Raw genomic sequence first — 14,915 nt, forward strand, 5'->3', positions numbered from 1 at the left:
GTGTATCATGAAGCATTATATAATATATATTCCGTGTCACATATAGTATAGAATATTACATTATTTAAATGTAAACTGTATATTGTAACACTTTTATAAGTCCCAAAAATATTTCAACCGTTATATCTCTTAGAAGATTGAAAGCTATGCACTTCTTGCAACTTTATATCAAAAAGTGATAAAAATGAGTGCTATATCTTATATTTAATAGTAAGATATTCAATATTAATCGACAACTTTGAAATCCCAATATTAATGACATTTGTCTAAATAAATGAATCTGAATAAAAGATTTTTTATATGAATAATTTTCAGATGTCTGCTCAGCTGGCAAAACCAAAACTGCGTGCTCTCTATGCAGCACAGCTTAAAAGGAATATTATAGCATCAATAACAGCTGGTGTCATCATAGCGGGATTGTTCAAAGTATTTGTCTGTGATAAAAGGAAACAGAAATACGTCGATTTCTACAAGTATATATTATAATTTTATGTAAATTGTTATTATTCTATAATTTTATCTGTAAATTATTGCTATTATTTTACAATTTCTTTTATAAATTATTGCTATTCAATAATTTGTGTAATATAAATTATTGCTATTTTATAATTTTTTCTAATTTCATTAATACAATAAGAATCGTTATATATCTACACGATCTTCAAATTATTCAGGTACATCTCTAAAATTTTTAAAATTACTTTGCAGGACCTACGACCCAGAGAAACAATTAAAAATAATGAATGAAGCTGGTCTTATGCAGTCTTATATACCTAAATAGATGATTCATAAATTATTATAGAGGCAAAAACTTAAAAAGATGTAAGAAAAGAAGTAGTGTTCTTCAAAATGATACATTATATAATAAATAAACTTAATATAGAATTATACATACATAAATTTTTCAGTACAGTATTACGAGCTAGTTTTACTTCAGTCGATTATTAACTTTAAATTTAATTTAACTAAATTTACATCTTAAAATATTTCGGAGAGCAGATTATGATGCAATATGTACAAATATGCTCTCGTAAAAATTATTTCAATGATTTTATTTCATTGGCTTTGCACCCAGATTTATGGGAATTTTTGAACTTTATGATATCTTAGGTATGTAAAAATATTTAGATTTATCCAATTTAAATTGGAACTTCGCAACAGCCTTAATATTTAAATATTCTTTTTAAATGTAAATTATAATAATTCTAATTAAATATAAATGACGGTACTAGGCATGATAAGCGCAATTATCCGTATGTTACATGACGGAAATTGACATGGAACCGCGGCAAGTGTCAAGCTAACTCGACGATACTTTGCATTCGCGAGAAAGCGAATCGGGAGCGTTTGGAGGTTAGGGGACGTATATCACGTATACGAACCATAGACGAAGCAAAGCGATCGGCAAGATGGCGCGCCTCGTAAAGTACCCAGCGTGCCCCGCGCGATTGATTTGCGCATGTCAGTTGTACGCATTGCAAATGGCGGCACCTTGTTATTGTTCATGGCGTTTTATGACTTGTCTCTTTATATTAGCGATTATGTCGAGTTTTTTCGCGATCCCTGCCGCGCGCTGTGTGCTGAGAGTGAAATAAGGGCCGCGCGGTGTGTTTCCGACTAAGATCAGTGGCCGGGCGGTGTGGCTCCGTGTTGTACGGACGCGTGAAATCCCGCACAGTGTCGGAAAGAAATGGGGTAACGTTGAAATTTTCCTGTGTTCATACGGTATCAAATCGGCGCTGTGCGCGACGGCTCAAGCGAGGTCCGCTCCGACCGAGTCCGTTTGGGCCGCCGCGGATCCGCGCGACCGCGTTAGTCGAGCGCGTTTATGCGCCGTACGTAACGAACGCGGCTCGGGAATAAAAATAATTCTTCGTCGGTTTTGACGGTGCCTATCTTTGAGCATGCTTGAGCCCACTTCACGTACACCTCCTCCGACGGACAAAATGGTGGGCCCCCCCCGATATCCGATGGTCTGGATGCCTTATTTCGAGGAAAATCGTTACGTTGACCGCCGGGACGGCCGTCTCGCGCCACGAAACCGTCGATCCCCGTCGACGCGCACGTCCGCGTTTCGCGCCCACCTAAAAAAATGCTATCTATAACCTATTTCCTAACGTTGTTCGAGCCCGCACGGGTGCCCCCGCGGCCGCTTGTGCACCCGTGGATTTTAATTGCCGTTCGCGAACGGTGAGACGGCCTATCCGGGACCGCGAAGCGGTTACGTGCGCGCTTACGATCGGCGAAATATCGACGGGAGGGTCCACCGGCGTCCAGGATCCGCGGACGGAAATCGTTCGGGGCTTTCCCGGAAATCGCGCACAAATTATAACCTAGTAACGCTTAGTGGGCCTCACTTTTTGTTTATGCGCCCATGTTTTTGTCATTTTCTTGCCGTTCTCGCACGATCAGCCTTATCGATTGTATAGTAAATAATATCTTTCCGACAAAGTCCTCTGTCTCTCTCTCTTGTGTCATTGTCATTAAATATTATTATCTGTACAAAGTATGAGTGAATTCTGTCTTGAAAATTTTTCTCCTTTTTTTTCTTTTTTTTTTTTTACGCTTAATAGAGATTATATTCATCGTATGTTTTGTAAAATTGTAACGTACGTGCACACGCGTAACAGGTACATTATTAAGTACATTATTATAAAAATTACGATATTCTTGATAAGATGTGTGCGTATATATATGTGTGTCATATTTTACATTACTGACAAAATGTGCTAAAGAGACCCGTGGCATATAAATATATGGTATGTATAAAATTGTTTTCCTTCTTTTTTTCGTTATTGTTTGGTTTTGGTATTTATAATCTAAATATTAGTTGCAAGAATAAAGTTGAAAAATTTATATTATCTTCATTAATAATTCATTAATTATATACGAATGTTACATATATTTGATATGTTTATTTTTTATATTTATTTAATTAAAATTCTGGGCTTTAAAAATTTTTCTGCAATATAATGCAAACTTGCTGTTTTTACAATTTTGTGCATTTTATTAGATACATGATACATTTAAATACACGCACATATCTTTTTAGAGGCTCTAGAATGATTAAAGAAGAGACATTTAATTGATACATTTTTATATATCGATGTTGTATTGCAAATTATTATATTTTGCTAATACAAACACACACACACACATATATATATATATAAATATATATATATATATATATATATATATATATAAAAGGAATGTAGTGTTACCTAACAATATTATTTACTGTACATTGATGTTATATTACACAAGAATTTGTTTTAATTAATTTGTTTTTTATATAATTTAATTACTCCAATTTTCAATTTGTTTGACAGTAAACAAGATTAGTAGTATCGGTGTGATTTGGGGCTGTCGCTGTACAATTGATACACGACATCTCATCATCACACACACATATTGGAGCAACACCCTGAGGCGTTCCTAAACTCTCTGGGTAGTTATGTGATTTGTGATTGGTACGTATATATTTTATTATATACAAATATTATGATTTCTATGCAAATTGTGCTTATGTGGTAAATTCAAATAAGATATTATAATTATAATTGATTATCATTTTATTGAACATTATATCAAATAAACTTTAGAATTGAAACTTAAATTCTGTAATTTTGAATAATTAAATTTATCTGACAAATATATATATTACTTTTTGATGACATTAATAAAAGAAAACAGAGAGAGGTGGGGATAGAAAGAGAAAAGCAAATAAACATTTCTGCAACTTAATTAATTTCTGTTTATAATTTCTTTTTAATGACTTTTCAATGACTTTTTAATGAAGAATTTTATATATCTATAATTTGTATATGTCTATAATTTTTTTTGTATTATATATAATTTGATTTTTATAATATCACATTCACAAATATTATATTAGTATTATTTCCTACTATTTCATTATTTTAAAACTTAACAAGCATTGAAATTAATTTTATTATTATTATTATTATTATATATTTTATACATACATACATACATACATACATACACATACATACACATACATACACATACATACACATACATACACATACATACACATACATACACATACATACATACACACACACACATACACACACACACACACACACACACACACACACACACACATATATATATATATTATACACTTACTATTATTTTCTATTACATAAAGACAAATTTATTATTAAAATAATATCAATAATGAATATTACAGTCATGGCGGCAGATAGTGATGGTGATCTGATTGAGACGGTGGTAACGTGCGAGGGTGATCTTACAGATCCAGAATTTCCTCAGAAATTTGAAATTATTGTCGACCGTCTTAACGCTTTGCTTTGCAAAGGTAGACCAATCAATATAAAGTTTAATGATTCAAAATATTTTATATCAATAATGTAATGTTTTGTAATGTTTTTAAATAATATAATATTAATAAACAGACTACATTTAATTTATGTATTTTACAATTTATAGAAACAGGAGATGGGTTAAGAGTAAATAAAGTAGAACCATGGAATTCTGTCAGAGTAACATTTTCAATACCCAGAGAAGCTGCTCTGCGACTTCGAGAGCTAGCAGCTCAAGGCTCTCCAACGCTTACACAACTAGGAATACTTTCAGTGCAGGTCGAAGGAGATCAGGTAATTTATATAATAAATATCTAATTATATATTTGTTTATGATATATTCTTATATCATCTTATCATAATAATATATATTTTCTGTGAATTTTTATGATCAAAAAATATTAAGAAGTTATTTTTTATATATTATTATTTATATATTATTATTTATATATTATTATTTTTTTTCTACAGGTAATATCTTTAAGGATAGCCAGTCGCTTTGGTGGAGATGCACAAGAAATTGTGTTACATTCTGGAACTACACAAGATGGTGGAGCAAAATCACAAAACGATGTTACTAATACAGCTACTGTTGATGCTAATCCTTCAACTGCTTTGCCTGGTCCCAGTAATAATTCCACCAGCATTTCGTCAGCACTACGCAATGTTGCTCAGATAATAGCAGCTGGTAAGCTCCTATAAATTGTAAAATAAATTGATGAAAACAAGTGAGCCGAGTTACACATATGTAAATTTCTTTCTTTCTTTTTTTTTTAGGAACATCGTCGGAAAAAGCTCCACAATTTCGTTCTCCAAATGTAGTTGCACCTACTGACTGTGATCCTATTCCACCGTTTCTTGCAAAATCAGTTCAATCTACATCAACAAGCAATGTTGGTGTTTCTGGAAGCCAGCAAGTAGCTAATTCCAATGCATCGCCTAGGAACAACTACAATGGTCCTTTCCCATTTGCCAGTATGACACATGCTGCCCAAGCAATACACAATCGTGAATCGCAGATTACAACAATTAAAAATACGATGCAGTTCAAGCACCATGCGCAACCGCCGCCGCCGTATCCATCTCAGGAAAATTTGGCGACGGTTACGGCATTGACGACCGGTCATACGGTCACTCAACCGGTCGTTACTGTTGGACAATTAACGAATCAATACAAGCCCACGACGATTGCTACAACATCTAGTCTGTCACCAAACAGTACCAATCTGGCAGGGAGTTCGAACGTTAGCGGAAATCAGGTTGCCCTGTCCAGTCCATTACTCGTGAATCTTTTACAAAATGATGCTGGCTCACATGCAAATAACGTCGTACCTGGTCAGAAGATGTTACCACCGGCTGTTACCGACAATTCTGGACTTACCAATCGTATGAGACCCACTAAAAAACCTACAGTTAGAAGGAAAGATCTCCCATCGCCCAACGAGTCGCCACCAAATTTAGATACTTTAAGAAATGAAGATTTGATTGGAGGAACGGCGACGACAACGACGACGACAGTTATTCCTGATTTATCTCAAACTTCTACATCGTCGGCATTCGCAACTGTCAACGCTAATCAACCGTCGTCGCTTCCACCGCAACAACATACGGTTAATGTAATCGGCGGTAGCACCGGACAAAACATGATGCCGCCTCAAGCAGTGCATCAAGTGCCTCCCAGTGGACAGATGCAACAGCAAGCTACGTCGACTTTACACAATCCAGTACAAACTCAACAAAAGTTTCCCAACATTAGGCAAGAATTATCTTACAGAGCTTCACAGATACAAATGCAGAATCAACTTTCTGCTAGGCATCCGGTAAATGGACAACAAATTAGAACACCTTTACAACAACGCCAATTATTATTCCAACAACAACAACAGCAGCAACAACTTCTTACACAACAAATAAATCAACAAATTGTCCCACAAGTCTCGACGACGCAGCAAGCTCTACTTCATCAGCAAAATATAAACACGTCGTTACACACTACATCTCTTAACAATCAGTCACTATTACAACAACAACAAAATCAGCAATTGCTACAACATTCGACAATAGGCTTAAGCGTTCCGCAACAACGGCTAGGTTACTTAAACAGTCAACGTCAACAAACCCCGTCGCCCTATCCGAGACAACCGGTCCCGCAGCAAACGCATTTAAGTCAACCAAATCAGGCTCTCAATGTACAACAACAACTGCATCACAATCAAGTGAAAAACATGAATATCAATACTAGCGCGAGTACTGATTTTCGTTATGGACAGAGCCAAAATATCCTCAGTAGAAATTATCAGTCTCCCTCAACGAGCAATGCTAATGGGACCACATGGAATGCACAGAGCAATTCTATTCCGCAAGGTGCTCAAGTCAACACCACACGTCTGTCAGTCTCGAATCAGGTTTCAGGTGCCTTTCCTCAATGTGGGTCTCATATAAATAATTCTAATGCAGCTAGCATTGCTTCGTCGCCCGTTATTAAAACAGAAACGTCCGAATCTTTGAAACCGGAAAAAGAGGATCCGGAACCAGAACCGGAATACACTTCAACCGGAAAGATACGACAATTTTTAATCAATCCTTTAACAGGACACTTGGAACCGATGCCCAGTGAAAGTTCAGATTCAGAACCGGAGAGTGCAGTAGATAATCAAGACGACTTCTTCTCCTTTCCATCTCCGTCAAACGATAGATCAAACTCCATATTTTCTGACGACGATGCGGACAGCAATTTCTCAAGAAGAAACGACACTACGACAAACACGGATCAATCTGATTCCGAGACAACGGCCAAATCCACGGCCAGCGAAGGAAGCTTAAAGCATAGTAGAATAAAATCTAGCAGAGAGACCGCGCATAGTCCGATGCCAGGAGAAAAAATCAAACTAAGATTAAAATTGGAAAAATCCGAGCCCGTTACACCGGCTTACAAAGTTGACGTTTCTTTCGTGAATACGCCGCCCATGCGAAAAGCTGATAAAACCATGAATAAAATTTTCACAAGTGGCGTTCCAAGTACAGGAAACGGTGATGAACCACTCCGAGTGCCTCCGTTACACATTTCTTTAAGAGGACGTAACGCTTCAGTAGTACAAAGAAAAAAAGAAAAGAAGTCTCTGAAGGGTGATGGTGAGAGTGATTTACTCAAGAGGAGAGGTAAATTGAAGAAGATGAAGGAATGTATCGATGGGAATAGGTTGCTGCAAAAGAAATCACCATTGAGTATGATCATAGGCACATCATCTGCATCAAAACTACCTTTGTCCAACTCGACAATGATAAACAGTGCTAATACCGTTTGCAAAATGGGTAATATGCTGCAAACTGTTATGGCCAAACCCAATGCCTTAAAACAAGAACTACCAGTGGATGCCGTACGACTACAAACTGGTACTATTACTAAGCCATGTTCGAGTAAGAACAGTGATGTAGATGATATACCACTAAATAGTAGAATACCGTCTCCCTCAAAACATAAATCTGCGATTGTAAATCAATCTTTAAATACTCCACAAGTTTTAACAAAGAGTCAAGTGGATCTTGATGCACAAAATCACATGCAAGAATATAAAATAGGCGGAGGTGAGAGAAAAAAATCTATTCAATATTTACATATAATTTAATTATCCCTTTTTCCTCTAATTTATATGTAATATGTTTTTATTACAGGTAAAACAAAAAGAAGGGATTCTAAGAAGAAATCAGAATCTGGAGATGGTTTACATCGGGAACAAAATCTTTTGTCAGGAGGTCGAATTTTAGATAATCAAATGAAATGGAGAAAGCTTGGCTATAAGGGTGATACAACCCAATCAATAAAAAAATCAGACTCACTTTTAACTGGAAGTGATTTTAATACAGTCAAGAAAGTTGGCGAAATTCGGAGAACGAGCGATAGCGACATTAATAAATCAGCAATTGAAAAAAGTAATTCATTGACTAGTGTTGCTCCCAGATTAACAGAACTTAATGGTATGAAGAAAGACTTAATAAGTCAAGACAAGAGAAGGCGATTAAGTTTAATTGATGAAAAAGATCTGCATTTAGGAGGTAAAAATATATATTTTTTTCTATTTTAATATAGCATTTATAAAATTTATATATTTATGGGTAAAGGTATATATGGAATAATTAACTATTGAATATGTTGTAGAATCTCCAAATACAGAAGTTACACATTTTAATAGTCAGAAGGCAGTTTCTGAATGTTCTGGAAGTACAGTACCAAGTGTAAAAACAAATGTCAGCCTATCCTTCGAGAGCGATTCTGGTTTAAAATCGACAAATTCATCGGTGCAACAGGCCGACTCTAGGAATATATCTAACAACCCTGATAATAAGATACCTGTACACACAGAAACTACAACAAAAATTTCTCAATCTGTGGCAAGAATACTTTCTGTCAAGTGTAAATCTGATAGGGAGAATTATATCGCCACTGTCAAAAGTCAAAATATCGGTCAGCAGCTGAAAAATCATATGGTTGCCAAAAGTGAAGCAAATTCCATTCTGAATAGACACAATAAAACAATCGAACAGTTGAGTTTTAGTCATAAGAAGACAATTCAAAACCATGTTGTAAAACAACAAATCGATAGACCGACGACAGATAGCAAAATAGATAACGCGTCACAAAGAATTAGTTTATTGAAGACTACATCAGGTAATACAGTAATCGGTAATTCGGTGGACCAAGTCTCTAGATCCCAGAACATTGATACACCTGCAACTAAGCCGATCTTGCCTATCGGTGAGATAAATGTGACTGAAGCAAAGGTGAAGCAAAAGTTACTCGAAAATACAACAGTACCTATTGGGATCGGTGTTGACGCGAATATCGAAAGAGTCGGCAGCAGCGGAGGTGGCGAAGACTCGGGCATCGAGTCGATGGATGCTCTTTCGGAAAAATCACCAAACCAAGGGGAGTCACCTTTGCATAGGCCGGCATCGGCAACCGAATCAGTGACACAGAGCAGCGCCAAGAATGTAATACAGGGGGAACCCACCTTATCAACCACCAATAAGAACGTGCCTTCCTCAACTAGTAGTAGTGATATGTGTTCAAATTCCCATTCGGAACTTCTCAAGTCCAGTGGCCCGCAAAGGTTAAGTCCTGTGTCTGTAGCGAGTTATCTTGAAAACCAGTTAAATCGCAATATATCAAACTCCGGTGAGCATGACACAAAGAATGTGTCTAGTGAAAAATCGTCGACAATTCCGAGAACTGGACAAAGTGATTTGATGGCTAGTTTAGATATAGGAAGTAATGACAAAAGTGTGTCCAGTCCTTTAGTGACGGGAACAATGACTGTTGTGACAGCATCTATAACCAGCAGTATGAATAGTGATAATAACTTATTGCAATGTGCACATCAACAAGCAAAAGATTTTTCTGATAAGGATAGTTCTAGTGTTAAATTAGAGAGTACTGTTAACCAAAATGATCAGGGTAAGGCAAACTCTAAGCATGAAGACTCGAGAGCTGCGGAAAGCGTATCTGAAGACAGTACGAAAGCGATTGTAGAAAGTAACAGTGCAATTAGATTAAGTGATGAACCTCACGGACAGAATAATAATAATAATAACAATAACAATAATAATAATGATGGTGTGCCTATAATACAAAATCACGTTGCTTATAATAGTAAAGTTGACACGATAAAACTCGATAGTGTGCTTGCAAACAATACTAACACGGCGACGGATAATTCTTGCTCGAACAATGAGAATTGCAATCTAGAAATCAAAGTCGAATCTAAAATTAACGTAAAAGTGGACGATACTAGGCAAACTGATCGGTTCGAGGTTTCAAAAAATGGTAACATTTCACTGAATACAAAATCCGTCAAGTTAGAAACGTGCACCGAACAAAATCAGAAGTGTAATGTACAAAGTCACCAGAGTCAGATCATGCTCAGAGAATCTTCTGTAAATCTACAAAAAGTGACAGACGATTTAGTCAAAAAGATGGTTAATGATTCGAGCGAATTGAGCGTAAGTGGTATCCAGTCACCTCTCGGCGAAGATCCGCAGCCTATTAGGATTACACCACCATTGTACACGTATTCCAATCCCGTTGTTCTGCAACGAGACGAAACTCCAAGTCCGGCAGCACAGAATCCTGAAGTAGATTCTAGCGATGTGGAACATCTCAAGCGTAAACGCAGAAGGAAACAGGAACTCGAGGGACGACAGGATATCATATGCATAGAGGATAACGATGAGGGACATTTTGTGGAGAGGCTAAATTCTAACAATTCGGAGGAATATATCAAGAGACCGCCCAAGTCATTGCTGGAACAGCTTCTAATAGATATTCCAAATGATAACAATGAGAAGAGATCATTAAGAACCAGGTCGCAAAAGTTGAATAGTCCGGATATTGCAAAAACTCCGAAAAGCAGCCCCCACGGTCCTAACAAATTAGAGGAACGCCGTAGTATATCACCCTACGCGAAAGCAAGTCCGAAATTGGCGGTATCGAAACTGTCTCCTAACGCGACAATAAAAATAGGGAAACGGAAAAGACAAGAAAGCGAGAGTTCCGTTGCATCGAGCACAGCCGACGATCCACAGCCAAGACCAGGTAAACGGAAATGCTCAGAGAATGCAGCAGAACTTATTAAAGCTTGCATGGGTGTAGAAGAGGCTGGTTCTATAAAGAAACAAGTGCCTGGCAAGGAAGAGCAATCAAAGAAGGGGTTCAACATATTGACAAAAGCTAAGAAAGGTGTTTATTTATTTCTTATGCTACTATTTCTCCTTGTGTAGATAGTAGTTGATGAGTTTCTTTTTTTATAAACTTGTTTTTTTTTATCTGAGTTATCTTTCTGATTTTTTATCCACATATCTTCCTACATATACAGGCTGTTTAGTTGTTAGCGCATCAAGTAATGATTGATTTTTTTTTTTTTTTTACAAACTTGAAGATGCATGAATATTTTTATAGCGAAAATCTTATGAATAATAATCTAATTTTAAATGAATAATTATCTAATTAATAATTAATAGGAATAATTATCTAATTTTATGAAGATTTAAACAAGATTACAATTTATCCTTCTCACATAATAAGCATGTATTCATTATATTAAAATATAACAAACCAAATAGTCTTTCATAAAATTTTCGCTAAGGAAATCCTGAATTCACTATGGAATTTCTCATTATCAGCTAATGTGGTAGGTGGACACTCTGTATTATTATATAATGATTTTCAATCTGTATATTCGATCTGTAGATCTATAGATTTTATATATGTAACAAATTAAGGACTGCCAAAAACAGGACTGTTTATATGCAAATTAAGATATACTAAAAAGATTTATTGATATTGAGAATTATTGTACTAAAATCGTGAAAGAGAAAGAAAAAAATTAAGCTTATATTATTAATATATGGAAACTGTTAAATCAACTATGCATAAATATAATTCAAATTAATAATTTATTGAAATGAGACTGATTTTAAATATTGCAGTATTTAACTATCTCTCAATTTCATTTTAATGTATTCTTCTAATTCATCTATCTCTCATACTTGTCTGATACATAATACTTGGGCCAGACTTATGTGACATGAGCGTTTTTTTATATTTTTAGGTCCCATTGTGGTAGAAGTAGATTCGTCTGATGACGAACCATTGATTGAATCTGTAGGAAAAGCAAGAGTTCGATTGTCAGATGAAACATCCGCTGCTTCCCCAAAGCCTAAAGATCAAAAGTAAGCAACACTGATGCATTCTTTTATGAAGCCCAAAAAATAAAAATAAAAAAGAAAAAGAATATCTCAGAGATTTGAGAGTTTTACTACATAAGATAAGCTTTTATTACTTTAGAGCGAGTTTAAGCTACAGCTGTTTCTGGCAGTCAAATTAATTCCAGTAATATATTAAATTTCAATGCCAATAATAGAGTGCAAAGAGAGAGCCGTTTATTAACTACCAAGCAGCCGAGTACGGCTATGGCGACGACGACGACGATGACGGCAACGACGACGACGACGATGATTACGATGACTACGATGACAACGACGATGACGACGACGATGACGACGATGACGACGACGATGTCAGCTGCGGTGGTGGCGACGACAACGGCGGCAGTTACTGTCGGGAAGGAGAGATTACGAGGCACTTCTGTATCTAGCAACGAGTCTGTGGGCGAAGTAACGACAAGAAGATCTGTACGGCAGAATACAGCTTCACCGCTAGCTACACCAGCAAGCAATACTAGGGGTGCGTCTAGAACCTCAGACGATATTAACAGAAGGAAAACTCGTAGTGGTGCTGGTATGTAAGCGATTTATTTTAAAATAGCTCATCTATAAAAGACACTCGATCATATTCAATTTTTAGAGATTGCAAGTGTCAATTCATTATTTCTCGATAAGCATGTTGTTTATATTCTTAGGAAATATTTTACACACACGCACATACATTATACACACACACAAAATTTATTACTCAAATTATATGCAGAGTTTTTTTAATCTTATGCTGCTTTTTTTCCATAATTTTTAGTATGTTATATCAAATATAAAAAAAATTTACATCAAATATAAAAGATAATGATTATAGATGTTAGCTGTATATTTTGCATACTATTTTAATTGAAAACATCTCGTACAGCGGGCAAACATTGTTTTAGTAACAGCGGAGACGGCGGAGCAAGCGAAACGGAGGCGAATATCCCGAGAAAACAAATGACCTTCGGGAAGTGACCTTGACAGTGATTAGCTACCGTCGCTCGTCAAGGCCTATCATCTGTCTGATTATAAATCCGACATAAACGGGTATTTGATCGCCGTGTGGCTGGATCCCACCTGGTGAAACTGTATGCGTCACATTAGCGCACAACGTTGCTGTATATGTATCGGGAGTATTGTGTCAAAAAAGAAATGCTAGACGGTGTGTGAAAGCATTTTGTGCTTTAAAACATTTGTTGGCTGCTAGTTAAGTTAGTCATACATGAAAGATAGTACTTTCCAATTTTTTTCTTGCTCGTTCTTCACATTTTTTCTTTTCTCTTTCTTTCCATCTTTTTCTTTTCTTTAGCTTATAAGAATTATGTTGTTATGACATTTAAAGAGAGTTTTGTATATTTAATAAATCATTAATTATAAATTGTTATGTTCTTAAATGTTTAAGAATAGCGAACAAAATAAAAACAATCTACTTTGATTTTTTTCTTTCACCGTCTAGCGTTTTCATTTATGTTGTACTCCTATAAACAGCAAAGTTTAGTTACTCAGATTTTACTTGCTCACAACGCATTATATACTATAATCTAAGTAACTGAACTAATTCAAAACTGCCGAGAGATTGTATGTAACTTTCTTTTACCAGTCAGATGTGTCATTCTATTCTCAATAACTAAATTTCATTCTTCAATGTGCAATTTTCTAACATTATCGTCTGTTAGATGTAAAACAAGAAACTTCGAGTTAGCTTTAGAAAGATTTAAGAAAATTAGAACTATTTATGTTTCGAGTATCATCTTCTCTCATATTCAATTTCTTTCGTTCATTGTATCACTACAAAATAGTAGCGGTAAAAGAAAGTCCAAATTTTTTAAGTGTCAAAAACGGGAATTTGACTGTACTGCCGTAAGTAAAATACATATTTATAAATATGTGGATAAATTTATGGTAACTGGTGGGGCTTATAGATTGCTACTCTGACGACTTTGCTGATAGACTCTGTTAAAACATATCTCTAATTTATGTATACATATTTATTTATTGTGTGTCATTTATTTGTTATAAAAGTTTTCTGTACATGCATGTGTATAAGCACAGTGTGCACATATATATATATATATATATATATATATATATATATAAAGTAACGGTATCATACGAATTTTTCGCACGAATTAGTTTTCGTCATATATTGTAAACTCAAGATAGTAGTAACATACTTATCTATGCAAAAGATAAAAACGTTTGAAATGTTAGTCTAATCTGGACAATTATATATCACGTGATTGCATTTTGGATATATTGAGAATTGTTCATCACATCTGAATATTGAGAGCAATGGATTTATACATTGATGTAATAAGAACAATGACAAATATGAAAACTGTTATTCATATTTGTAATTACTGAAACGTGTATATTTCTTTTAATCAACAATCTAGCAATTAAGTTTGTAATTACATTATTATATGTTTTCATTTTTCAAACTCGTCAAACATGGTCTTTCAGTAAGAAGTTCGTCTTGAGTTATATAATATTCAAAAATATTGGGGTATAGAATTTTTAAAAAAAGATTTATTTTATTCATGAAACATGAACATATACACAGTGAACGTTGGAAGATATGCATAAAGATGCGAAGATGATAAGAATAACTATTATAAGAAAACTAATTAATACAATGTTAATTTGATATAGGTAATATATGAATGAATATATTTTGTAAATAATTTCTTGTAAAGATGGACAAAGCACACCCTTTCTCCCTATTGTGTATATATAGAAACTGTTTAAATTTTTATTAAATTAGTAATAATTAAAGTATATCGTGCAAAAATAAAAATCGTAATTGTCATT

General features: G+C 35.0%; 1 protein-coding gene across 4 annotated transcripts; it reads left to right on the top strand.

Moving 5' to 3' along the window:
- The first annotated feature begins 1,212 nt into the window (after positions 1-1,212).
- On the top strand, positions 1,213-13,909 carry LOC105257194 (serine-rich adhesin for platelets). Of its 4 annotated transcripts, none has more exons than XM_011267654.3 (11): positions 1,213-2,630; positions 3,333-3,473; positions 4,223-4,351; positions 4,483-4,649; positions 4,827-5,043; positions 5,133-7,940; positions 8,028-8,408; positions 8,512-11,088; positions 11,960-12,080; positions 12,272-12,648; positions 12,988-13,909. In XM_011267654.3, exons 3-11 carry the CDS (start codon positions 4,225-4,227, stop codon positions 13,077-13,079), a joined length of 6,867 nt encoding a protein of 2,288 aa, XP_011265956.1. In that variant the 5' UTR covers positions 1,213-2,630; positions 3,333-3,473; positions 4,223-4,224; the 3' UTR covers positions 13,080-13,909. The 4 variants fall into 4 exon arrangements, with proteins under 4 accessions (XP_011265956.1, XP_011265954.1, XP_011265957.1 ...); XM_011267652.3 differs by having other exon boundaries at positions 1,213-1,695; XM_011267655.3 differs by having other exon boundaries at positions 1,214-1,695; positions 13,007-13,909.
- The last annotated feature ends 1,006 nt before the right edge of the window (positions 13,910-14,915 follow it).

This window comes from Camponotus floridanus, unplaced genomic scaffold, assembly GCF_003227725.1.
Source record: "Camponotus floridanus strain SB8 unplaced genomic scaffold, Cflo_v7.5 scaffold4, whole genome shotgun sequence".
Lineage (NCBI taxonomy): Eukaryota > Metazoa > Arthropoda > Insecta > Hymenoptera > Formicidae > Camponotus > Camponotus floridanus.

Coding starts and splice junctions, on each gene's coding strand:
- LOC105257194 (XM_011267654.3), top strand. CDS start 4,225: ATGGCGGCAGATAGTGATGGTGATCTGATTGAGACGGTGGTAACGTGC. Junction 4,650..4,826: donor TGCAGGTCGAAGGAGATCAG/GTAATTTATATA, acceptor TTTTTTCTACAG/GTAATATCTTTAAGGATAGC. Junction 8,409..8,511: donor AAAAGATCTGCATTTAGGAG/GTAAAAATATAT, acceptor AATATGTTGTAG/AATCTCCAAATACAGAAGTT.